This window comes from Astyanax mexicanus, chromosome 7 (assembly GCF_023375975.1).
Source record: "Astyanax mexicanus isolate ESR-SI-001 chromosome 7, AstMex3_surface, whole genome shotgun sequence".
Classification (NCBI taxonomy): Eukaryota; Metazoa; Chordata; class Actinopteri; order Characiformes; family Acestrorhamphidae; genus Astyanax; species Astyanax mexicanus.
Window position 1 is genome coordinate 20,874,806 of NC_064414.1, and position 27,513 is coordinate 20,902,318.

Sequence of the window (27,513 nt, forward strand, 5' to 3'; positions counted from 1 at the left end):
GCTAAGAGACTTAGCGCCTGAGCAGCTAATGCTGTTGTTTGCTCCTTGTTTTGATTTCATTGACTCAAGCCTAAGGGGATTATGCAACTCTAGCTAAATAGAGACCGAGAACAAGGGGGAAATGTGAGCGCCATGGAGTCTACTATCTCCAAACCCTCAAAGGGACCAAGTACAGTGAGGGCATAAATCTACATCAAGGCGGCACAGACACATGCGTACGCAAGGACGCATCGATGTATCCCGATCCTAGCTTCCCTCCAAAGCCACCCACCCAAACCTCACAAAGAGTTAAAAGGAAAAGTGTAAAGTCACCTCAACAATGGGTGAAAAACAAGGCCAAACAAACATATACAGTTGGCAGCATAGGAGTGGCTTCGCAGTGATTATTTGTAGGATGAGGTTTGGTCTGAGGTTGACTGGGGTCAGTGAGTCAAAGCCAGAGCTTTCAGTTTTGGAGATACAACCAAGCCCTGTGGCCCTGTGCTTCCAGGAACTGAGCATCCATCTTTAGATACATCAGTTGCGTGCCTGCAAAGCTACCAGCAGCAGCCAAAATTAACGAAGCCAACTGCTCCAAAACAGACCAACATGCCACAAAGCCACTTAATAGTTTTTGAAAGTCCATGAGCGACCTCTATTTTAGGCGATGGGGCAAGCCACTCTTTGCTTGTCACAGAAGAAAAAAAAAAAAGACACAAGAAACAGGCTTAGCCAAAGACCCATCAAAGTATAGAATGATCTTTTTTTGCAACATTGGGGCAACACGGTGGCTTGAAGATTTGCACGTTCACCCAGATAGGGACTTGAACCAAAGACTCCATTGGTGATAGGTTAAGTTGCCATGTTCTCCTCTTGTCCACATATCCTCCCAGAGTCCAGAAATTTGACCACAATGGGAAATAGTTACTCAAAATGGCTCCAGTATGTGCAGGTGTGTGAATGCATGTATGTTTGAACACCCAGATATGGATTGGAATTCAGTCCTGGGTCTATTCCCAGCAATTAATGCATTATAGTATTGACTGCTGCTTCACACCAGTGTCTGATGGTTGACCTCAGAGTTTAAAGGATTGTGTTGCTGACTGTAAAGCATCCATATTTATTTGAAAGGCACACAAGTGTAACTTACACTCATTATTTTTTTTGTAATAGCCCCAGCTTAGGTCAATCATTCAAGGCAATCTAAATCGTTTAGGGGACCTAAAATTGTTGACCCAAGGAGCAGAAGCGTCCTCCGTGGTGGTCTTCTCATAGAAAGCCAAGGGACCTATCCAATTTCACCGCTTGCCCCTACCACTAAGCCCTACCCAAATGGTAGGATGTGCAGATTATTTTTGGTATAGATTGGTAAGGTTTAGAAGGGTTAGGGATACAAGGCCCATAAACCAAGACTTTTCAGAGGACCACTCCAAATAGGGGTTATGAGCAATCACTGTAGGGATGGCAGTGCAACCAGGCAAAGAAAGCCACAAATGTAGTAATGTAATTTTTTTTGTTCATCATTGTTAACTATTGCATTGCATACATCTTAGATTAATGTAGTTTAAATGGATTATGACCCATACCTTCGTAACAAGCATAAAAATAAATGCAATTACATCTTGGTAGCTAGTGAAATCTGTCTTTCCGCCAGTTATGGTCCAGCAGATACATCCTGGCACCTGAGGCTGCTGGATGATTTAAGGTGGACTAGGAATATTTGAACAAAACGCTAAGCTTGCAGATAACTAACTTCAGCTTCTTTTGAGTAACTGTGGTGGACAATAATAGATACGTGTCCCAACTCCCACCACACCAGACCTGACTCTTCAAGTTCAACAGAAAGGTTGCCAAACTTTATCGCTCTTCTGGATCACAACAGTCTGGCAGGATTGCCTACAAAGCACCACTAGTTGCCTGACAACTTTGAGGTCCCTAAAAAGGATTGTACCAATTCTTACAGGGAGAATTTCAACCAGGATGACACAAAACAAGGGGTAGTAGTACAAACTAGAAATAGGATTGAGCCAAGATGTTGGGTTTGTCAAAATTTTACAAAACTCCACCCCAAATGGAACAAAGATGGTGGATGGATGTCCCAAAGCGGTATAGTGCAAAGCCAGTTAGTTCTCTCCTTATGTCTCCAGCAAGGCCAAGGAAAAACGAGGAATTACACCGTCACAACGTGACTAACTAATATGACTGTGTTTGCAGTTGCCATGGTGTCTTGACGGCAGGGAAACATCTGCTGCGTTGCCGCAGCGACGGCAGACCATAACAAGACGCGGGAGACTGACAGCAACACACACACAACCTCCCGAAGAGGACCTTCACTGTCATAAACACGCAGCCACTTTATTGACCTTCCAAAGAAGGGCGCCCTGGCAAAAGACATCAGCGGTAAGAGGCGGTGCGGAGTAGAGTACTGCCATCATCGCCAAACAAGCACTCACTTGAGCCTTTTGGATGCTGTGGACATCATTAGGTCACCCTTTACGTAACATGTAGAAATACTGCGCTAACCACAGCGGTGACATCACTGCATAATTCCACTCCATCTGCTGAAGCGATGAGGTCATTCGCCAAGTCCAAGAGGCCTATTACAACAAAACTAATACCAATATAATATTGAAGGATACAGCATTGCTGGCAGTAGGCCGTTCCAGATTCCCATCGTAAACCTTACAAACGAATATCGAGTAACATCCTGATCGCTTGCTTCATCCTGTTTTACATGCCAGGTCGTCCTACAAGACAAATCTGTGGATCATGGAGGAATGAAGAAGTGGAAACCCAAGCTATCTATCATAGCAATAAAGGATGGGTGACATTTGAATGAGAAACCAAGATGACAAGTCTTGGTCCAATGTCCACACAATTGCTATTTGATTTACGGAACCAAAAGACCAAGAGAACACAAATGGAAGAAGCTTAAAAAATAGTTGAGAACAAAGTGAATGGAAGGTTCCTATGTTGTGTGTAATTTCAACTATGTATAATCAATCGGTCAATATAAGGCATGGACCAGGATACATTACCTCTATGACAGTGGTTCTCAAACTGTAGTACAGGAAACACTGGTGGGACTCGATGGATCCCAAAGGGTTCACTAGATGACCTCCAAAAATGCATTTAAATATTAAGGACTAAAATCTAAAAAGTTTTCACCTGTAATGTTTAACAACACATTTGTATTTGTTTTGTGCTTAATCTGAAACTGAGCACTGCTTAATGTTTCAATAATCAATGTATCAGGACAGTCACATGTTCTAATACCTTTGCTCACAAGAAAAGTGGGTGGGATCAGACAGGAGGTGATGTCTTCTGAACTGTGTATCAGTTCCAAATGGAAATAAAAGCTAAAATGTTAATATTTTGTCTCATATTAATCTTTAAATGTCAAACCTAAATGTTTTCAATCTACAGCAGAAAAACTGGGATTGACCTCACTGTTCCAATACATTTGGAGGGAACTGTATTTCAACCAGTCACCAACAGTTCACAACAGTTCCTGCATTCCAGTTAATAGGTAAATAATAAGGGTAGTAAACACTGTAGTTCAATGATTTGAACTCTTGTTGTTTTCCTTTGTCTAAATCCTTCTGAGATTCTAAGTACGAACACTGTATTAACCAGAAAAAAATAACCAATCAAACAACTTACCCTAATACTAACTTACAGAGAGACAAAAGTGGGCAAGCTCCACACAACAGGCGAAGATCCATTGGAAAAACATATGGCGACATGTATATGTGTGGATTACACGTCTATCTTACTGTGTATAATAAGCATGTGTGTAGTACAGGTGAAATGGATTCCTGTGAAATGGATTGTATTTGGTACTTGAAACGTATACATAAACCAAAAGGTAACTTGCTCTAACAGCCTTTAACACTGGGGCTTCGCAGTCAACCGTAGTACAAAATATAACATAATACACAAAATAAAGTAGCCTAGGAAAGGTTCCATAAAAGTTGTCAGCAAAGGGAAGCAGGAAGTGCTGTAAGATTTTCTGGTAAAACTCTGCACTGATTTTGGACTTGATACACAGTGGATCAACACCAGCAGATGACATGTCTCTCCAAACCATCACTGATCATCAGTAAATTTTGCATTTAATTTGGAAATCAAGGCACCAGAGTCTGGAGGAAGAGTGGAGACACACAGTTCAAGCTGCTTGAGGTCTAGTGTGAAGTTTCCACAATCAGTGATGGTTTGGAGAGACATGTCATCTGCTGGTGTTGATCCACAGTGTTTTATCAAGTCTGAAGTCAGTGCAGGGTTCTCCCAGAAAATCTTACAGCACTTCATGCCTCCCTCTGTTGACAACTTTTATGGAGATGCGGGTTTCATTTTCCAGCCAGATTTGGCACACTGCCAAAAGTACCAAATGGTCTTACACAATATTCTAATTTTTGGGTTTTCATTGGCTGTACGCCATAATCATCAACAATAAAATAAATAAATGCTTAAAATAGATCTCTCTGTGTATAATACATCTATGTAATATATGAGATCCATACTTTTAACTGAATTACTAAAATAAAATAACTTCTCAATTATATGCAAATTTTCTGAGATGCACTTGTAAATTTCCACTTTCTTAAACTAAATTTAAAAAACTGAGTTGAAAGGCTGACAACTCCAAGTGTAATTGAAAAAAGTAAGTTAATGCTCAAATATTTTTTTACAGCGAATCCATGCTCAATATGTAGACAAGGAGCCCAGTTCCAGTAGTGCCACGAGGATGACTGGCAGGAGTCTGCCACTGTCACAGGTGTAAGGGCTGAGGAATGCAGCATGTGTAAGAAGTGGCTGGCCTCTGGCGGCGAGGGCAACCATTTGGAAAAAATGCGGGAGCGGGAAGGCAGTCAAGGCCGTTAAACAGCATGGCGGGTTCAAATCAAAGCTCTGCGCTAACAAGGGCGGATACTAATTGAAGGTGGGCGCAGCATGGGGTCACATGGCTTCACACCGCCACAGACGGTAAACACACCACTCCATACACAGACAGCTGGTTCTCATGATTCAGCGCTGTATTTAGCAGACAGCTCAGAGTGAGAGTTCTAATGTCTTTTACCACTCAATGCGTATGGTTTAAGGAGGAGGTCTGGGCTCATGTTATTGTGACTTCTGGTGATCTGGAACTAGCCCATTTTGGTATTTGGTTTGGTATAATAACTTTAAATAGAAAAGCGTGAACTGATTCAGGTGGGCAATATTATATTATATTTTGATAAAATGTTATTTTCGTATTGAGAATATCTTTTTTTTAACATACTGAAGACGACATCAGTGCCTAAAGCATACTGAACCATCTGTAATTTTTTATTACAAAGTGTGTAATTAGTCCTGTTTAATTTGATAACTTGTAGTACATTCTGAATTAAAATCCCAGTACAGAAATATATTTAATAATGTTTTCAATCTGTCACTACTGATGCATTTTGACTGGGAAAAGTGTATATTTTTTTTTTTTTTACTTTGCACATACAGACAAAGGCGCACGTGTGTGTGTGTGTAAGTCACAAGGGAGGGGAGGATGAGACCAGGGTTTCTCTAGGGGTCCGCAGGCTCATCCTCAGAGGAAGACAGTATTCTGTAGTGAGCACTTTAAATCAGGGGTCTCAAACTCGCGGCCCGCAAAACAATATTTTGTGGCCCGCGACTTGAAATCAAATTTTAGTGCGGCGCGACGTGCAAGAAAGACGCATCCTCTCTCCGTCCACCAGCACAGCGCATCCTATTCATTTCAATAGAGAGAGCCGCTGCATGAGCGCAGCCCCGCCCTCCGGCAAAAAAGTTCCGCTGTGTGTGATACGAGTCTTACACACACAGAACAGCTGCCTTTCAACCAAGGAGGAGAAGCTGAAAACGGATTTGTAGACCTATCAACCTCACTGTAGATCACAGTGAGGTTGATAAAAAAAAAAATCTGAAACTTACAATTGACTACACCTTTTGCTTAATTTAAATAAATAAAAACGTCCGGGGGGGGGGGGGGGGGGGGTTGTAACGCAATAGTTACTTTTACTGGTAACTAGTTACTTTTATACTGGAGTAACTCAGTTAATAACTCGGTTACTTTTTTGGAGAAGTAACTAGTAAACAAAGTAACATGCCTAACACTGCTTATAGGCCTCTTCTACTGAGTTCTCCTGATATAAACTGCTTTCAGGGAAGGGGACCAGAGTACCAGTAAGACTGGTAGTTGCGTTTTATGGTGGAAATATTAAATAATACAATATACATTCAAAAACACAGTCTATATGAATTATTGTATATAAAACAAATAAAATCAATTACTCATACAACAAATGATGGCCAAAAAAATGTAACACTCGTTCATGCGAGTGTTGTTTCACGGTCAGGTTAGCAGGCCTATTTTCAAATCTTTGCCACAACTGAACCTTTCTGACAATCCCTTTATTGTTTCTCCAGAGACTGTCATTCTGCTCCCCCTGAACTCTGGATATGCCATTACCAAGCAGCTCCATCTCATTCCCACAACCTCCAAAAGATCAGGTTACTGGAAAAAGTCTCTAGTAGGAGGTATGAGGTACTATTCTCCAGTATACTGTATCTCATATAATTACATAATGGTGATCTAGTCTTCGGGGTGGATTTAACATCACAGCTCTCTCACCATGAAAGTGATTGATGTGTGCACTTGTGTGTGAGAGAGTGTGTGCGTGTGTGTGTGTGATATTTTACTGACCTGTTCCTCAGTGATGAGGCCTTTGTGGGTGTGGGTATGAAGAGGCATGCTCTGACACAGTTCTCCCAGGAGCATGGACACCTCTTTCATACTCCTCCAGCAACAGACCAGCACCATCTGAGCAGTGACCCGATAAGCTTCACCTGCAGACCCTATAGAAAAAACACACACACAGGAATTATTTAAATTTATTTATTTATACCTCTTAATATGACTGATCTAAGATCAGGCCTACGGTGTGATCAAACACTGACCTCTAATGTTCACAGAATGTACTACAAGTAGGAAGCAGATGATATGAAGTTACATGCATGAGAAATGTTATTAGCTTTGGCTTTGATATTCTGACAGGACCTCAGCATAGCAGATATATGTTTGTGTACTTTTTGGATTGCTAGTAAGTGTATAATATCAAAGACAGGAAATAGGAGTGTTACAGTAGCTGACAGATGCTTTTACCAGAGGCATTGGCCTGATGTGTACGTGTCTGCTCGTCTGAGGTTGCATTCAATTCTCGAGCACTGGTGAAGAAGTCGTTGGTGTCACGAGGCTGGATCTCTTGGAGGATCTTCTGTAGGCCAGCAGATGTTTCTGTGCAGGGAAAACATTGAAAACATAAAAATACAAAGTTAGTTTTCAAATGATTGTTAAATGTAAGAGCTTTCTACATAAATATACACAGATACACATGTACCGTTTTTTCGGACTATAAGGCACACCTGATTATAAGGCAGACTATCTTTTTTCATACATAAGGTGAGCAAGTGTGCCACGTTTCCCTTCTAACAGAGAAGCTGGGGGAAGCGCAGTAGGCTAAACTGTAATTCTTAAAAAAAAAAGAAAATTTTATTTCAAAGTCAAACAAGTGCTGGATGTTAATCTACACAGATTTCTCTCCTGAAAACTGTTTATTTATTTTTAGTAAAGCACCTCAGTTTACTTACATTAAGCTTAGATTCCCAGTATTTTGTCCAAACATGAGCGCTAGTCGCGGTTAGCAGCATAGCCAGCTGCAGCTAGCAGTGTTAGCCAGCCCCGGTTTATAATGGTAACCAGCCACGGTTAGCAGCATAGCCAGCCCAAGTTAGCAGCGCTAGTCTGCCCTGGTTAACAGCGATTCCCAGCCCCGGTTAGCAGCGCTAACTTCCTTATACTTTGTAATTCATCGGAGTAGTTTTACCTTTCCTTACAACCTGACTGGTAGAATTCACATATAAGGCGCACTGACAATTTTTGAATAAAATAATGAAAGGATTTTAGGTGCGCCTTACAATCCAAAAAATATGATAACGAAAGTCACTCCTACAGACCTAAAGCAGGAAGCAGAGGTCAGACTTGCACCCATATTGCTTTAGTCTGGAGGACTAGACACCTACTGGGATTCAGCCAAATACTACACTGTTCAAGACCACCAGGACAACAGGGTTGCGACCAAGACCACACATTGTTAACCGCCCTACATTTGGCTTGCAGGACCAGCTTTGCCAATAAGAAGTGGTGAATGACACTTTGCCAAAAAATTGCCTGAACCCAAATTTAAACTTGTTGAGATAATGTGTTATTTATGGTATAGCCTGCGCAAGCACCCTACGCAGCTGCCTGCATTTATACTTCTGAGTTTGTGCGTCCGCATCTCTGCGTCACTCTGCAATTTAAAGGCGGGAATGTGTGCTGGCCATCAGCAGCCGGAGTCTGAGAGAGCACAATAGGTCTAGCTCTCTCTGGGTGGGTAGACAGTGTTCTGTAGGCACAGGCATCTGTTAGCAGATGTATCGTAGCAGAGTCACTGAACTTTACCCTGGGCTCACTGGAAACTTGGTTAGGCTGCATCAGCAGCAGTTGAAAAGGAGGTGGTGTCAGACTTCACATGTATCGGGCATGTGCAAGTCTTCACCCTACTAGTGTTAGGGCACTGCTAGTGAAAATGGGGAAAAGGGCACAGGTTGGTTTTGCGGGTTTCTGGGGGTTGCCACTGTTCAGAAAGTCTTTCTCAGGCCGAAGAGATTCTATGTTGTTTATTTTCTTGTTCCCATACGGTCATGGTCCTACTTTTCAGACTCTTATCCACTTTCAGGCCGCAGTGTTTGGTCACTTTTCTATTGTCCAGAATCCCTATGGCACAGATGCCCTCAGAAAAAGAGGTCGTGACCATAGATACTTCTGGCACAGGGTGGGGTGCTCTCTGGCACCACAGAGGGATTCAAGACAAGTGGCCTACAAAGAATGCCCAGGAACATATCAATCTCCTCAAACTCAGAGCAATGTGGTTGGTGTTGAAACATTTTTTGCCAGCCTTGTGGAGAGCCAGCCAGAGTCTGCAGACTGTCACATTAATCATTTTGGAACAACCAGGTCCTGAAAGCCGCTGAACCTTGTGCATTTGAACATGGACTTACCCCAGGTCCATTTTCTCTGAGGGCAGTACGACCCAATCACATATTTCTTAGCTAAGGTGTTGCTCCTGCATTTGTTAAACAGTCTACAAGCCTTTCAGCACCTAACGAATTGTCAAACACAATACAAAAGCCTGTGTCCTGGTCTGGCACTAAGAAAATATATCTCTTCTACAGTGGACTGCGGAAGACTTACCAGCTGTTTTGTGTGGTTTTCTGTGAAGTACTACCATAGACTTCAAAGAGTAAAAGTTATTTTGAACTAAAATAAGATCTAGACATTGACTCCATAGCAGAACATTTGTTTTATTGTTATTTAGATACTTCTGTGTTGTTTTGAGCTTGTGTCTGGGATCATTGTTTTGCTGGAAAAGTAAAATTTTTCCGATTTAGTTTTTAAATAGATTAATGAAGAAGTTCTTATGATTTTTATTGTAATAAATGCCATCATTGTGCTTCTGCAACCATTCCTAAAAAAGCCAAATATATTCATTTAAAAAAAGGTTGTCTGGTAGATACTTTTTCAGGCAACAACAGCTTTTTTAGGATCTGAGTTACTGCTAATAGTGCTGATATAAGAGCTACTGCAAGGACAGAGATATCAGAATGGCAAACTCAGCCTTTGACTGCTTGTTCGCACAATATTAAATAATTAAATAAAAAAACTGCTTGTTCGCACAATATTAAATAATTAAATAAAAAAAGCAAAAAAAAAAAAAAAAAAGAATTAGAACTGAAGAAAGCTGGAGAACTAGGAGTGTGCAGCAGAAGCATCACTAAAATCACCAGATACATTCACTCTAAAGAGAGATTCCACCACATTTTGGAAATAGTTATATATATAGTAATTTTAGTGATGACTTAAGCAGATGGACTAATCTAGTCCTAACCGTATGATTTACAGAGGTCAAGAAATTACAGATTAAAAAACAGGTGAAAAATTTGAGATGAGCAGAGTAGGATCAAGATTTTAAACCAGCTAAACTAAATACAAGATTTAAACTGTGGATAAAAAATGCTGAGGGAATATCTGCCTTCTGCACAATTGTTTGAAATAGGGAAAATATAAAATCATACACACTTCTGACAAAACAATTTTACACACCTACAAATTAGAGATTATTATAAAAAATAATTAAAAGAAATCAGTATACCAAAAAGTAATCTGGATTTGGATTAGTCTAATCTGGATTAATCTGGACTTTTATAAAATGTCTACAAACTGAAGGAGCATTCACATAACACAAAGATACTCTAAATAAAATCAAAATTTGAGAAAGAATAATAGACCAATTCCAGATGGATAAATTAAAGCAGTAGGATTGGTGCGGGATACAGTGTAGTTGTTTTGGGGATGTCTAGAATTGCCATCTTTTTGGTAGGAGGCTTTATTTACTTTTTTATACGCCTGTATATCTAACTGTACTATTCCCTTGTATTTATCTTCAACATGACTTCTTTTTGTATCTTCCCTTCCAGGGGGTAGTGTGAAAATAGAGGAAATAAAAATAGTCACAAATCCTCCTTTTCATAAGAACGCTAATCACTGTTTAACCTCACTAACAAGATAGAACCTCACAACTTATATCAGCCATCCACTGATGTAACACTCATTAAAAGTAAAATCTCTTTAAAAGTGATTACCAGAATCTGTATCCATAGGAATTAAGCCCTCAGGGGAGGAGCTCTGGACGACAGGTGACACCACATCAGACATCCTGTAGCAAAGCGCAATGAGGTCCGAAACTACATCCGTCCATTCAGCCTGCAGCTGGAGAGACCTGCAAGCGCACACACACACACACACACACACACACACACATACACACACATACACACATAAACACACATAAACACAGTTTAGAAAATCTAAACAAATCTGTGAGCACTTTTTTATATTATAAGCATTTGCATGAGTGAGGGTGTAACAATACCCGGTGCTGAGCTGCTGCAGGGCTGCAGTGATACAGTGAGCTCTGCCATACAGAGGAAAGGAGGCAGCTGCCTGCAGCAGAGACATCTCAGCCTGTACAACTTCAGCCTTCAGACATGCAGTCAAGAACAGGATCACTAGAAAAGTCATTAAACAAAACACAAAACACACACATAGTTATTTAGACATCAAACAAGTCAAACAATTATTTGCTTATTTGACATACATTTAACATATATATATATATATATATAATGGCCGAAATGACAAAAAAGATGCAGAGCTTTCAGATCTCAAATAATGCAAAGAAAACAAGTTCCTATTTTAGTTTTAGTTTTTAGTATTTAGTTTTAGGCGTATAGAAATCAATATTTGGTGTAATAACCCTGCTTTTTATTTACAGTTTTTATGCATCTTGGCATCATGTTCTCCTCCACCAGTCTTACACACTGCTTTTGAATAACTTTACACCACTCCTGGTGCAAAGATTCAAGCAGTTTAACTTTGTTTGATGGCTTGTGATCATCCATCTTCCTCTTGAACTTATCATTTTTAAGAGGTTTCTTATTTCTTCCAGAGCTGTATAATCCTTATTTAACACAATGTCACTAAAAAAATCAGATTGTATCAATATTCCTTTTATTCTTTTATTTTTAGCTCTAAAGGCAAAAAAAGCCACAGAAGCTACAGCTCCTCTTGACGAAAGACGATACCTGCCAGTGTGTTCTTCTCCAAGACAGAGGCTTCAGAAGCATTGGACTGGATTAGAACTGGGAGCTGGAAATGGATGTTTTGGTTCTGAGCACAGTGGAGAAGTGCTTGCTGAAGTTCTTCTTGATGCAGCAGCAGATTGAGCAGGTGGGAGGCTGTGACACTGTCAAAAGGCTTGGTGCTGGTGCTGAGGTCCAGGGCAGCCTGGAGCACAAACTGCAGCCTCTCTGGCTCCTGACCGAGAAGAACATTTAAAGAGCAAACACATTTAAAAGACAAAATTCTGCAAAACAAAGTAAAATGGTTTCTTACAATAAGAGCTATACTGTAGTCCCAGTTAAAATATAAAACACTATCCATCTGTTAGACCTTTTAGGCCATTAGCTTAAAGTATATTTTGGTATGGTAACCAGTATTACGGTTTGCCTGATTCCTAACTCAGTTATCACCATTAAAAATCCAATTTAAGGTCCCTCTGATAGAATTATAATTTAAGCTTTAATTTCAGAAATCAATTAAGATTTTATATATATATAGGTTTACTAGTAATGATAGATTTGCAGATCTACAAAAGTCCATTTACATATATCTTTAATTATATTTCCCACAGTAGAAATTGTAATTCCAGATTCCACATTTTCCAGTATTTCTAGTAAAATTTTGAGCTTTACAAATCTGTAAATTAATTATGAATACTACAAATGCTAACTCAATATAACTTTTAACTGGTTTTACTAGCAGTAAATTCAGTAGCAATAAATACACCTTTTAGATATGCGCAATTTTAGATCTCTAAAATATTGTTTAAGATATATTACTACTAATAATGCCAAGATCATTATAACTGTACTAGTTAGAATTAAAGCACGGATATCTGAAATGACAGTATTACTGGAATTAAAGTAGTTTTTCACATTTTGTCACCTTACAAAAATTGTATAGTGGAATGAAAATGACTGTTGATGGGTTTTCAAAATCTTAATCAAATACAAATCAGAAAGCAACTATAAGTTATAGTTGTACAACCTGCAAAACTGGCCTTTATGGAAGAGTGGCAAGAATAAAACCATTGTTGAAAAAAGCATAAGAAGTTCTGTTTGCAGTTTGTCACAAGCCATGCAGGGGCACAGCAAGCATGTGGTCAGATGAAACCAAAGTTGAAATTTAGGTCTAAATGCAAAGCGCTATGTGCGAAATAAAAGTAACAATGTGCGTCACCTTGAACACACCACCCACTGAGAAACATGGTGGTGGCAGCATTGTGCTGTGAGGATTGTTTTCCTTTAACAGGGACAGGGAAGCTGGTCAGAGTTAATGGGAAGATGAACGGAGCTAAGTACAGGGCAATACTGAAAGAAACCCTGTCAACTTCCAGCAAGACAATGGCCCTGAACATACAGACAGAGCTACAGTGGAATGCTTTAGATCAGAGAATATTCATGTATTAGAGTATTGGCTAAATCCCATTGAGCTTCTGTGTCAAGACATGAAAATAGCTGTTTAGAGATGCTTTCCAACCAACTTGGCTGAGCTTGAGCTGTTTTGCAAAGAAGAATGAGCAAAAATCTCAGTCTTTAGATGTGCAAATCTGGCAGATACAACCCCAAAAAGACTTGCGGTTGTAATTGCAAAAAAGGGGGTCTCAAAATCTCAACAAAATCTGTTTAAGTTTGTGGTTGTAATGCGACAAAATAGATCTTTTATTATTACTAATAACAATTTCAGAGCTAAAATCTAAAATGAGGACTTATAATGGTAAAAACTGTAGCAAAACATTACACTAATCTTGAGTTTTTACCTGTTAAAAAAGTCACAGCTTGCATCATTCCTAAAAATGTTTGACAATTTCTGGTGATAAGCTGTATTAATTTTAAAAATGAGATGTGAAGCAACCAGACCAAATTTTTAATCTCCATCAAATGCCAACAAACCTGTAGGCCCACTGTTTCAGGAGGCAGTTTCTGCAGGAGGGTGCAGGCCAACTGTTTCACTTCCAGGAAGTTACTGGCCAAGCAGTACAGAACAGCCTGGGCATGCGGAACGGTCACACATCTTCCCAGAGCAAAGCCCTCAGAGTCTGATAAACAGAGAAACAGAGTCTAAGAACGATAAGTAGTCTGGCAGAGAACCATCTCTAATCCTGTGAGTTTTCACCTCGATCTGCTCCCTTAACTCACCATGGAATTCATCCAGCAAAAACAATATTAGACAGTTTAAAGGTTTCCAGCTCAATTTTCCACACCAAGCATTTGTTCATTTTTGTTGTCTTCTGAACACATCAAATTTATCATTTTTATACAGCAAAACAATGAAATCTTGGAAGATTCAAGGTTGTTTAGCAGGTTGTTAGATTGATTATACGCAAGACTATTCTTCCAGACTCAAACTGTCCTTGTCTGTAAAAACAAATAATTCCCAGTAATTTATCATTTTTACTGATAAAAATCATATCACAATAATGTCTGAATACGATATCACGATGGAATTCATTAATAAAGTTAATGAGCCTGTGCTTTCTAAGAACACATACTGTGTAAATTGGACATAACATGTTTGGACTGGACAGTTTCTTTTGGTTTCTTGTCTTAAAACGACACAGACGAGATGTTTACACAGTGTTGTACCTGTCAAGTACACCCAAAGCTGTGTTTTGCAAAGGCCACGTCCTGTTTTCTCATTTTTCATTATTTCAATATGAATGGAAATTAACTGTCAGAGTTTGGAACTTAGACTGCACAGAAGAGTAGACAGTATGTCCACCTATTACTCTCATTTACTTATAAGGAAATGAGTTGAAAAGCAAACAGACACCAGAGTGCATAGGAAACAATTTGGCTCCGTTTTTTTTTTAACAGCTGTTGTCCTGTCCACTCTTATACTAGTGCATCTCAAAAAAATAATATAGATGTATTACATACAGAGTGATCTATTTTATTTTTTTATTGTTGATGATTATGGCTTATAGCCAATGACAACCCAAAAATCAGTGTCTCAGAAATATAAGACCAATTGGTACTTTTGTGGGCAGTGTGCCAAGTCCTGCTGGAAAATGAAATCTGCATCTCCATAAAAAGTTGTCAGCAGAGGGAAGCATGAAGTGCTGCAAGATTTCCCAGAAAAACACTGCACTGATTTTGGACCTGATTAAACACAGTGGACCAACACCAGCAGATGACATGTCTCTCCAAACCATCACTGATTGTAGAAACTTCACACTAGACCTCAAGCAGTTTGGACTGTGTGTCTCTCCATTCTTCCTCCAGACTCTGCTCCCTTGATTTCCAAATTAAATGTAAAATTTACTGATGATCAGTGATGGTTTGGAGAGTCAAGTCATCTGCTGGTGTTGGTCCACTGTGTTATATCAAATCCAAAGTCAGTGCAGTATTTTCCCAGAAAATCTTACAGCAGTTGATGCTTCCCTCTGCTGACAACTTTTATGGAGATGCAGATTTTCATTTTCCAGCAGCACTTGGCAACACTTGAAAGGATTTGACAGGACTTGACCGCAGAGCTTTGTGCAGGGCAGCTGTAATTCTAAAATCATGAATTTAATTAGATAGTTTTTTTTAGGACTGGCTAATTAAACAAAATAGGCTCATCTCTAATGCGTATTCACAGCCCTGAACACAGAGGTGTCAAAACAGTTCATGTTGTCCAATCGCCGGTTTGTATGACAGAAGGTGGACAAAATGTTACATCCAGAAGTGAACAGTAACAGTTGTTTTTCTTGTGTCTGTATTTTACTAAAATGTTTTCATTTTGAGTCAACGTCAAATATCTAACAATATATGTACAATCTGTTGTTCCTTTTGGCCTAAAAAGGAAATGTCAAAAAAATAAGAGCCAAGCATGCTTAACAATCAGGGTACAGCGCACATTGTTTTAAATTTAGCCTGTCTTCCTTAATGCAAGCATATGGTTTAATGTCAGAGCTTGCTGTATAGTATTTTAAACCTGTGTTAATAAAGCAAAGTTATTAAATATTTTTGTAAAGTCTTAAAAGGTATGTCTTTTAATTGACCTTGTAAAATTCACTTTGAGCATCTCTACTCTAACTCAAGTACATGTTTTGGGTACTTTATCTTCCAATTGTTACATAAAAACTTCTACAAGACTACAAAATCCTGAAGCAGAAACTGAATTCCAGATTCAGAGTAAAAGTCCTCTGTCCTACTTATCATTGGTTTAAGAAATTTTGAAAAAAAGAATCAGTGATATGAGAGATTTTTTTATAAGCAGGCTGGTGGAGAAGGTTGTGCCTTTACCCATGCTGAAGGAAAACTGATCGGCAACAAGTCCCAGCAACTGCAGAGTCACCAGACAACTGGAGAAGGAGGCTCCTGGCTGCAGCACCTGGAAGAGCCGATCACAGAACCAGTACAGGAACTCCTGAGAACACACACACACATATTTGGTCTCAGCTGATTTTTCTCTCAAGGATCTGAGGTGAATTATTACAGAAATGTTTTGACAAATAACTTTACAAGGCAGTGTGTGTAGTTTGTAATCCTACTTTATCAAATGATTGTGATGATTAAAAGTTGCACGTTCATGCTCAGAAAATGTATAAGCAAATTAAATCATAGACAAATATCCAGGCTTCCTGGAATTCCCCACCCAAGAATGTGACCCGCAGAAACTCCCACAGAAGATATGAACACTCCTTCCTCCGCTATCTCAGCCTGTCTTCCTCCTCCGTCTTGCTCTCTGTCGCTCCATCCCTCAGCGGTCCTCTAATCTAGTGCTCTCTCTCCATGCTCCAAAGCTTTCCTGGCTTTCCACGCAGCTTAGGTCAGCATTTCCCAATCCATTTCTTTGCCAATGGGCCCTTCATAATATTATTTTAAACAGGCTTTGACAAATTTTATTCCACTAAGTAATAGCCGACTAATCACTTGATAAAGTGAGTCATCCAGGGTTTGAACAAGTCTAAAGGGAAACGCACCTCCTGGTTTTGCCAAGTTGTGGCTGTTCTGAGAGCAACAACTTCTAGACAAAATGTACTTATTTCCATGATATGACCAGCAAAGCGGCTAGCCAACATTTGCTAACCTGTATTAAGAAAAGCTAAATGCTAATGTGGCTAAAGTTTGCTAGCTTCCACAGTAATGCTAGCCAATATTTGCTATCCTCTAGTAGGACAACCTCAATACTAATGTAGCTAAAGTTTTCGAGCATTCAGAGATATTAAGTAAGGAAGAACTAATACTTTGTTACCTTAAGAAAACATTTTGATTGTCTATACTTAAGTGGAGTATTTTTATTTTGAGAGGAATGTTCATTTCTAATATTTCCAGCTTCTCATCTTTAAATAAAACTATATCCAGATAAATCTCTCCATCCAGATAGAGTGAATTTGATTGTGATTGGATAAGAAGTACAAACATATAACATTCTGACACCCCATTGGTTTATACGCAATCCATCGCACCTGCACACATCACGCCACACTCCAGCAAGAACATAGCAGACGTATGAAGACTAGTATGAAGATGATCTGTAGCTGAAACTCAAGAGAACTGGAGCCAGATGTCCCAACTACCGTATTTTTTGCACCTTTAAGGCGCACCTAAAATCTGAATTTTAGCAGTCAGGTTGTAAGGAGGAGTAAACCAACTCTACTGAAGTACAGCTTTATACAGGAGTTTCAGTTTAGTTCTCCAGCAGTATTAGTATGGCTCTTTGGCTGCCCAAAGATGAGTATAATTTGCCTGTAGCCTGCTGTTAACCCCGGCTAGCACTGCTGGAGCAGCATTAGCATTACCCCGTTAAGCGCTAGCTCTTTGGCCATTTAAAAGTGAGTATTATCTGCCTGTAGACTGCTGCTAACCCGGCTAGCACTGCTGGAGCAGCATTAACATTACCACTATTGGTTAACCGCTAATGCTAATGCTAATTCTTCAGATTTAGTGGAAGGCTGGAAATCTAAACTTGCTATTGGCTACTGTGGCACGGACTAAGCCTTAAGTTCTTTATGGCATTACTTTTAGGTTTATACTTTAAGTAGTTTTGAAACTAGTATTTTTAAACTGTTACTTAAGCAAAAAGCTTAAAGTATTACATAAATATTTTAAACCCCAGTATCTACACTTTAACCTGAGTATTAAATGTGAATATACTTTTGACAAATTTGTTCATTTTGATGACATTTTGATTGAACTGTGCTCCAGCATGATTCACCCAAACCGTGCCTACCCTAAGACTGGAGACTTCAGTTGATTAGCTTTTCCTTGGTTTTAGTTTTATTTGAAGAAGAGTCTGGCGAGGTCAAAACTTATTTTAAACATTTTGATTGGCTGGTGTGTTCTGTTGTTTTTTCAAGTTTTTTCCTTGAGTTCAGCCACAATTTGTCCAAATCAAGAGGTGAGAAGCGGAACAGATATGGAAAAGATAATCATCTGAGAAAATTGTATACTGTACTGCACATCTGTTGTAGTCCTCCTTTATACCTTTCCCATAAACTGTAAACTGTACCTGGTACGTGTTGAGAACATGCTGGTCTCTCTCTCTGTTCTGTTGATCTCTCTCCTGAGCGAGTCTCCTCTGCAGTGACTGAGTGCTCTCCTTCAACCTACACAGCAACTGCCATCACAAACACAGAGGGTGCAAGAGCCAATCAGAGCATATTAAAAGAGTCTTACAACCAATCAGAAATAACCATTTAGAATACAGCAGACAGATGAAGGTGTGTTTCAGACCTTTTTGAACAAGCTGACCGTCTGCTGTCTGACCCCAGGTGACTGGCTGTTGAGGTTGCTGGGCAGGAAGTGGCGGATCAGGTCCATTTCCTGGGTGGAGAGGGTCTCTGTGCTGCGATGGCTCTCACACACCAAACCGAGAGCGTCCATGCGTACCTAATAAAACACAAACACATACAAAAACTGTTAGATAAGTTTACACTATAGTATCAGCCCATGAAGTCAGCAATGCGTTAATTAGTAACTTGTTATTCTAACAGTGGGGGAGAGTTGAAGAAGTTGGAGTTATTTTTATTTATTTGTTTATATTGAGGTGGTGGGGGGTGTTGTCGGCAGCTACTGAGAGTAAATAATACTTTCAGTATTAATGGGCTATCGAGCACACCTGAATGTAAGCTGCAATAATTGGAACATATTTGAAAAAAACTGGATATGTACAGGCCACACCTGACCACACACTGCACTTTTAGTTAAATAGGCTATGTACATAGGTAATCGTAATATCATCTATTGTGTTTATTTGTATGTTTGTTCACATATATATAGCAGTGAACAGTATTTTAGCCAGTCATGAAATTTAAACAAATACATTAGCCTACCAGGAAATGTCACGGGATTAAAGTCATGATATTAAAAGGGAAAAGTAGATTAATTACTTGGGCTGCCAGTTTAAAAAGCATTTTCTGCTCATGAACTGTTACAGTGCTGCTGTGATTACCAACAGTTAGTCACAATTATGACCTGCTAATGAATGCTCTAGTATTACAGTTAAAGATACAGATTTTAAGAGGCATCGCTACCGGTAGCCAAGTATATATTGCTCTGTGGCACAATATGGCAAAATATGGCATAATATGGCACAATATGGTGCAAATGGCATTGGTTCACGGAGGGGTTCCGCTGCTTAACTTTATTGTGATGGAACAGTAAAAAGAATGTTTTGAATGTAATTTCTTAAAGCCAGTTACATAGAAAATAAAAGCTCAACAGGTAACAGCGGAACACCTTAGCGAAGCACTACATGCTCTGCTGACCCAGGATGCGGGAAGCTTAGAGCCCCACTTTAAATGGCCGATTCACGCTGATGCCGATTTGCTTGTACTGACTGGCATCATGGTATCATTTGCAGTATGTTGTTCACATTACACATTTTGAGGTAAAGCTACTAACATAACTGTTAGCAATCTGATAACAGATTAGGTACAATGATTAGATGACACAGTCAATCAGTTATTATACACACTCAGTTAAAGATATCAAGGGGTTGGAACATGAAACTGAAACACCTGGTTTTAGAGCACAATAATTTATTGTCCCGACGGACAGTTCTGGTGGAAACAGGAGATTTGAGGTGCACATTGAATTCTGCCGTGATTTGGGCAGCCGTGGTTTTATGTTTTTTGGATACAATCCGGGTTAGCACCCGAATATCCCTTTCAGACAGCTTCCATTTTGCCTCCACAGTTAATCCTGTTGGATGTGGTTCATTTTTCTTGGTGGTATACTGACATTACCCTGGATACCGTGGCTCTTGATACATCACAAAGACTTGCTGTCTTGGTCACAGATGCGCCAGCAAGACGGGCACCAACAATTTGTCCTCTTTTGAACTCTGGTATGTCACCCATAATGTTGTGTGCATTGCAATATTTTGAGCAAAACTGTGCTCTTACCCTGCTAATTGAACCTTCACACTCTGCTCTTACTGGTGCAATGTGCAATTAATGAATATTGGCCACCAGGCTGGTCCAATTTAGCCATGAAACCTCCCACACTAAAATGACAGGTGTTTCAGTTTCATTGTCCAACCCCTGTACATTTCTATGCAAACAGTATTAGTATTAGTAACTCACCTGGTCATGCTTGTGCACCAGAGCTTGCTGTAGCAGTGGGAGTGGTACCAGCCCTCCCCACAACTGATCATCTGCAGGCTTGAGCACTCCCTGAGCCCTGGCAGCACGCAGGCAGGTCATTAGAGCCCCCAGAGCTCCTCTGCTACCCAGCGAGCCTAGAAACCCACAGTCACAACAATCAGGATTACATACAGATCTCTTATCAAGAGACTCTGCTATATGTCTGCTATATGTCTTACTTTCTGAGCCAGACGGCATCTCCTGCAGGGCTTGTACCATATGCCCTAAACTATCAGGGCTGCAGCGCAACAGTTTGGGGAGGAAGTAATCCAGGATGTATGTGGTCTGATCCAGCCTGGCCGTGCACAACACCTCCAGAAGTGGCGTCACCCAGGTCCTGTGCCATTCGTCCATCCAGCCGTGTCCACCCTCCAGTTGACCACACAGCTGGGTCTTGTGACTGACAAAGAGCCTCTCCAGCAGCTCACTAGCATACGGTGCCAGTGTCTGATCACCCATCAGACCTAAGAGCCTGGACGGCAGAATAGCACTAAGATTGAGAAGGTATTCAGCCCCTAAGTGCTCGGCCAGACATGCCAGTGCACCATACTTTCCCTTCACATGCCACTCCAACGCCAGCAGGCTCTGGGTCAGCTGGGTGACATATGGGTCCCTGGTTGGGTCAGTGCCTTTATCACTGCAGTGCTGGTGGAGCAATAGAAGGTTTCGGAAGAGGGTTCGGGCCTGGTGGCGGACGCCATCCAAAGGATGCTCCCAGTGGGTGTAGACGTGGTGGAGGAGGCGCGAGGGAAGAGGAGAGTCACCACGCAGTGAATGATGGAGGAGAGGAGGAGGAGGGGAACTGTCAGTCTGGAGACAATCTACAGCAGCGCTGCTCCACAGCGTTAGGACCCGAGCCACAACCATAGCAGTGCTAGACTCCTTCACCCTGACACACAGACAAACAGACAGTAGAAACTCGTTTGTGAAGAAAGTATGAAAATACAATACATATTCAAAAATCTATATTAAAAATTTATATAAACTTGTGGCAATTGGAAAAATGGATAAACCACAACCAGATTTCAAAGCCAAGTAGCACAGCATCTACCTGATATTCCACGAGAAAAGACAATGACTTCTTGATTTTAGATAAAGACCTGAAACACTTTTACAAATACTGGTAAATTATATCAATTTAAAAGATTAGATTAGATTAGATAATACTTTGTCAGATCCATGATCTGAAATTTGTTTTGCATAAAAACAGTAGCTCCGTTACAACATCATACATTAACAACACAACATATAAGGGCACAAACAACCATTATAAAAGGGGAAAAAAAGAAAAGGGGGTACATTAAATACATAGTTCGCTCGCATCATCTCGCTTCATAAAGATCTTGTATGATTATAGATTAGGCTCCCGGTTCAATTTAAGGATTGACTGGTGCACGAAAGAGTGCTTCAGTCTGACTTTATTAAACCGCGGAACACTGTATCGTCGTCCCGATGGGAGAAGTACATATTCGCTGTTCAGAACATGATTAGCATCAGAAAGAATGTTTTTAGCTAACCGCATTGTGTTGTTATGATAAGCGGTCTCATACTGACCTTCTAAACACTGACCCACAATTTTTGAGCAAACTTTGATCAAGCGTTTCAGTCCAGACTTTTCTGATAAGGACAAGCAATTGTACCACACAGCATTACAGTACTGCAGAACACTCAAAATAACAGCAGTATAGAACAGTAGGAGTATCTGCCGAGTAGCTCCAAAAGATCGGAGACGACGAAGAAAATAAATTCTTTGTTTAGTTTTTTTACAAATATAGTCCATATGCTGCTTCCATGATAAGGTGGCATCAATCATTACACCAAGATATTTATATGACTGCACCTGTTTGATTATTTCATTATTAACAATGGTGGGGTTTATAATTAAAGATTTTAAACTAAACACAATTTCTTCTGTTTTTTTTGTGTTTATTTCCAGAGCGTTGTTTTTTATTAACCCCTTGTTGGTGCAGGTCAGAGCCGTCTGAGTCGGTTAGTAAAGTAAGCAAAACAGTATCATCCGAATATTTAATAACATATTGATTTTTTGTGGTTAAACGACAGTCGTCTGTATATAAAGTAAAAAGCAAAGCAGAACTCACACAGCCCTGAGGTGCACCAACATTGGTCAATATAGCAGAAGAAAGGGTCTTATTCACTTTAACAAGCTGGACTCTGTTTGTAAGGAAAGAGGCATACCAGTGAATCAGATAGGGGTTCACTCTCAGATGGTACATTTTTGAGAGTAAAATATTGGGTTGTATTGTATTAAAGGCAGATGAATAATCTAGAAAGAGAGCTCTTACATAATTGTGAGGTTTATCTAGATGTTTAGTGATAATATGAACTAATGTGGCAACAGCATCTTCTGTGCCACAACCTGTTTTATATGCGAACTGAAATGAATCCAGTTTGCCATTGGACAAAGTTATTTGAAGATATTTTAACAGGAGTCTCTCTAGAGCTTTCATAATTACTGAAGTTAGGGCTATAGGTCTATAATCTTTATGTTCTTTTGGATTTTGAGTTTTAGGCAATGGTTTTATATATGAAGTTTTCCATACTGTTGGAACTGTGTGTGTATCGATTGACAATTGAAACACTGGTTGCCAAGCTGGTGCCAGCTCTGCTGCAAAGTTTTTCAGTATAAAAGGACTAAACTGGTCTGGCCCCTCTGCTTTCCTAGTATTAGTGTTTTGAAATATTTTCCTAACTTCATCGACAGTAATATTAATTCTGTCTAATGGTCCTGGTTGAACGTTTGTTAAAATTTTGTTACATTTATCAAAACTATCAGATAATTCGAATCTTGTAAAGTAAGTGTTTAAATCGTCAGCAAACTTATAATCATTATCTGTTACAATTGATTTGTTTGGGGATCGCATACCTGTCATTGATTTCATGGTGTCCCACACTTTTTTAGAATTACTGGTTTTGAATGCATTTTCTAGGTCCTGTCTGTGCTTTGATTTTGCTTCTCTTAATTTAGTTCTTAATTCTTTTTCTGTCTGTCTAAGTATCACTGTATCTTTGTTACTGAAAGCTATGTTCCTTTTATTTATAACCCTTTTGATATCCTTGGTCACATATAGTTTATTATTTGGGTAGATTTTTATTTCTTTAGTAGGAACTAGCAATTGTACACAGAAATGAATATAATCATTAATGACAGTTATTCTTTCCTCTAAAGAGCCTTCCTGAAAGGCGCACCAGTCTGTGCAGTCAAAACAAGCTCTAAGCTGATCCTTACTTTCATTCGTCCAAATTCTTATGACCTTTTTTTCAGGTTTACTTCTCTTAAATTTTGTTTTATAGACTGGGATCATATGAATCACATTATGATCCGAGTTTAAGATGGGAGGTCTGCATTTTGAGATGTAAGCGTTCTTAATATTTACAAAACACTTGTCTAAAATGTGGTTTTTCCTGGTTACATTTTTTACATATTGCTCAAAGCCAGGCAACATAGAGTCCAGGTGACACTGATTCATGTCTCCAACTACTACTGTTGGAGCATCAGGGTATTTGAGTTGTAGCTCATGAACACAGTCAGAAATGATGTTTGCTGCTTTAGCAGCTTTCCCATTGGGAGGGGCATATATCACAAAAAGCAAAATACATCCAAACTCTCTTGGTAAATAGAAAGGTCTTAAAGTCATTCCCAATATTTCCACGTTGGGGTCACATATCTGATATTTCACAGAATGTTGTCTGCACCAGAGTTCATTTATGTACACGCAGATGCCTCCACCCCGCGTTTTCCCAGAGTCTATATGTCTGTCTGCCCGTACGAGCATAAACCCGGAAAGTTCATAAAGCGAGTCAGGCATTGCTGGTTGTAACCAGCTTTCAGTGAAACATAACAATGAAGCCTCACGAAATTCATTACAGTACCTGCTGTATGTCCTTATGATGTCGACTTTGTTGCTCAGAGAGCGCAGATTTGTGAGAATAATTGAGGGGAGTGGTGGGCGTTTAAATCTCCGCCGTAACCGGTTTTTAATTCCCCCTCTCTTTCCGCGCTTTGTTCTTCGTTTAGTTCTGACCAACTCCTGAGGGATGGTGTCCAGCATCAGGGTATCGGGGGGAGAGTTGTAGATAGTCCGCTCTCGTACCTCCAGCAAAGTCTCTCGACTATAAGTGCGGATTGTTTGTGTCAGCTCCCCACACCTGCTCATGCTGCCACTCAGGTGTGTTAGTATTAGCAGTAGCTGCAAAATCCAGGATGCACACAGGCCAATAGTCCACATATTTGAAGGCGTCATTGTTAAAATTACTTCCTCATCTGAACGGATAGTAACCGTAGGTTATCATGGAGCGAGTGAAAACGGCGATCAAACTTCATTTAGTGACAAAGAAATAAAGAAAACAAACAAACGAACGGAGCATACTGCCATGCGGTGCGCAGCTGAGGTGCCATATAATGTATTTTTATCTATAATCAATTGATTGAGTGTAAAACAAGGAAAATAATTAAAAGCGAGTGAAAGAGAGAAAGAGAGAGAGAGAGAGAGAGAGAGAGAGAGAGAGAGAGAGAGAGAGCAGGAAAGAAATAAGAGAGCAAGTAGGTAAGAGAGAGTGGGTAAGTGCGAGATAGCAGGTGAGAAAGAGAGAGAGCAAGCTTAAAAGAGAGAGCGGGTAAGAATGAGAGAGAGAGAGAGTAAGCAGTTAAGAGAGAGCAAGCGGGTATGAAAGAGAGAGCGGGTGAGAAAGAGAGAGAGCGAGAGAGCGAGCGGGTGAGAGGGAGAGCGAGCGAGCGAGAGAGAAAGAGCGCGAGAGAGAGAGAAAGAGAGCGAGCGAGAGAGAAAGAGAGCGAGCGAGCGAGAGAGAAAGAGCAAGTGAGAGAGAAAGAGAGCGAGCGATAGAGATAGAGAGCGAGATAGAGAGAGGGTGAGAAAGAGCACCTGAGAGTCTTCAGCACAGTGACATTGTGTCCACCGTTTGGATGAAAATGAAAATTGGATGAGCATTTTTAATACGTGCATGTACAGTGAATTCAGGGACTATCAACAAAACATTAGATTTTTTTATTAAATCCTTCGATTACAGTAGATGTGATCGATTTTCGATCACATGATTGGTTCAGAGGCATCGTTAAATTCACATGGTAGCATTACGTCGGTATGCTACAGTGCTGCTGATCATACACTATATAGCATCTGACTACACTACACAAAACCATCTAAAATACATTTTACCAAAGTACACACTACTGTACTTTATTATAACATTAATGAATGCACTTTTAAAAGAGGTGCAATGTTTGTATGCACTATTTAGTGTGGTAGTGTACTGTTTGGGACACAGACCACATTTTCACCTTTGAAACATTTTGACGTGTTTTGCAGCAGACATACTTTTGTAATCAATGTTCAAAAAAGTGAATCTTCACCTTATATCCAGAGACAGGATGACATCAGGTATAAGGAGCAGTAGTTTCTCATCCTGTGATCCCCTCCAGCTCAGCATAGCCAGAGCACCATGGCTCAGATAAAGAGCCACTGCTGCTGGCCTGCTCTTCACATACAGCCCTGCACAGCTCTCCCTCAGCCACAGGGGGGCACTGTTACCTTCCTTTTCTGAGCACTGCAACAGACCTGCCACCTGCAATGCAAATACATACCCCAAATAATATTAAACCACTACAGCAGCTTCAGAATTAAATGCATACTGGGAAACTGCAACTCACTGTGTCAGCCGTATCATCTCCATTCCCCATCACAGACTTAATGAGCAACACTACAGCCATTCCAGCTGTGCTCTGCACTGACTGAATGAACTCCTCTAGAACAAGGGAATAAGAAGGAGAAGAGGAACGGAGTGTGAGATAGGAATTAAAAAAGAAAAAAATTATCAGATCTTTATCTCAGTAGGATGAGAGCGATTGCATTTGTATGTTTTATACAATACTTAGGGCCCTATGATTTCTGCAATACAGAGAACACATATAGATTCACAGAATTGAGGATTAAAAGTAAAACTACAAAACTCAGCGCACAACAGCATCCATGTGGTACATTTGAGTAAATGTACTGATGTCAAAAAATGTATTTATTTAACAAGGAACAGCATCTTGTTATGGGCATTCTTATTCACTGAAATGGTACACACTAAAACTAACTAAGGTGCTACTTTCACCCCCTATAAACTATTTAAATAATCTACAGTAACCTATACTTGCACTGAATTAAGGATTTTATGTTTTTAAAAAAATGCAATAGAACAATTTAAATTGCACGTTTATTCAAACTTATAAAAAATGGGCCCTGAATTTATTTTCACAACTTCCATTTAGGTTTCTAGCTTTTTTGCTGTAGTTTAATTTATACAAATTTGTCATTTGCTATCATTTGTTTCATTTAATTAATTTAAAAAACTGTTAAAAACCTAAAAATACAAAGGGTGACAAAAAAATTATGAATACAATCAAAACAGAAAAAAATAAAACAGAATTTGCCAAAACCTAAAACAGAGTTAAAGGAACGATCAGTTATAAATGTGAGCAAACATGCCCTGGCCCGCCGGCGGGCCAGAAAAATATGATATTTAATATCTGGCTGTGTTTATGAATAGTTATAGGTTCAATATAGACACCCAATATACCATTTTAAAGCTTAGAATCTCTGCTTTTCAGTTATATAGCCTATTTAGCTGTATCTCCTTTCAGAAAATAAACATTTAGGGCAAAATATGCCTTGGTTATGAAAATATTAAATCATAATTTTCATATTTCCGTTTATCGGACGTCCATATTTGATCGAATGCGGACATGTTATACACCATTCGAACCGTCTGCCCCTCCGGATTCCGAAATTGTGCTCCGTTTTAGTGTAGGATGTACGGCCCCTGAATTAGAACTGAAAGAGCGCGTTGTAGCGCGTGTTCAGAGTTGAAAAATGCACAGGTTTGGTCCTGTAGTTACCTAAAGTCACTCCCCCCACCCCCCCAACACCCACCAGCGCGTCCCCCACTCTCTTACCTTCAAAAGGAGCCCAGACTCAAGAAAATCCATCAATCCAGTCTCCTATAATCCACAGTTATATCCACCCCGCGCGAGGAATAATGTGAGACGGAATCTTAACTTTAATTACGAATTAAAAGCATTTTATTCGACGCTGCTCCGATTCTGGCCCACAGCCAGACAGGGCGGAGCCTACTGGACATGACG

At 39.9% G+C, this 27,513-nt stretch overlaps 1 protein-coding gene across 2 annotated transcripts in view; it reads right to left on the reverse strand.

The window, feature by feature from the left end:
- thada (THADA armadillo repeat containing) overlaps positions 1 to 27,513 on the reverse strand; it is a 147,888-nt gene that overhangs the window by 113,872 nt on the left and 6,503 nt on the right. For both annotated transcript variants that reach the window (XM_049481770.1, XM_049481771.1), the window contains exons 9-21: positions 26,035 to 26,129; positions 25,738 to 25,949; positions 20,528 to 21,237; positions 20,289 to 20,443; positions 18,436 to 18,591; positions 18,212 to 18,319; positions 16,003 to 16,126; positions 13,666 to 13,811; positions 11,737 to 11,968; positions 11,025 to 11,160; positions 10,735 to 10,871; positions 7,157 to 7,288; positions 6,698 to 6,849 (exon numbers count right to left, since the gene is read on the reverse strand). In XM_049481770.1, the coding sequence (XP_049337727.1) occupies positions 6,698 to 6,849; positions 7,157 to 7,288; positions 10,735 to 10,871; positions 11,025 to 11,160; positions 11,737 to 11,968; positions 13,666 to 13,811; positions 16,003 to 16,126; positions 18,212 to 18,319; positions 18,436 to 18,591; positions 20,289 to 20,443; positions 20,528 to 21,237; positions 25,738 to 25,949; positions 26,035 to 26,129 (2,495 nt within the window). The remainder of the gene's footprint in view (positions 1 to 6,697; positions 6,850 to 7,156; positions 7,289 to 10,734; positions 10,872 to 11,024; positions 11,161 to 11,736; positions 11,969 to 13,665; positions 13,812 to 16,002; positions 16,127 to 18,211; positions 18,320 to 18,435; positions 18,592 to 20,288; positions 20,444 to 20,527; positions 21,238 to 25,737; positions 25,950 to 26,034; positions 26,130 to 27,513) is intronic.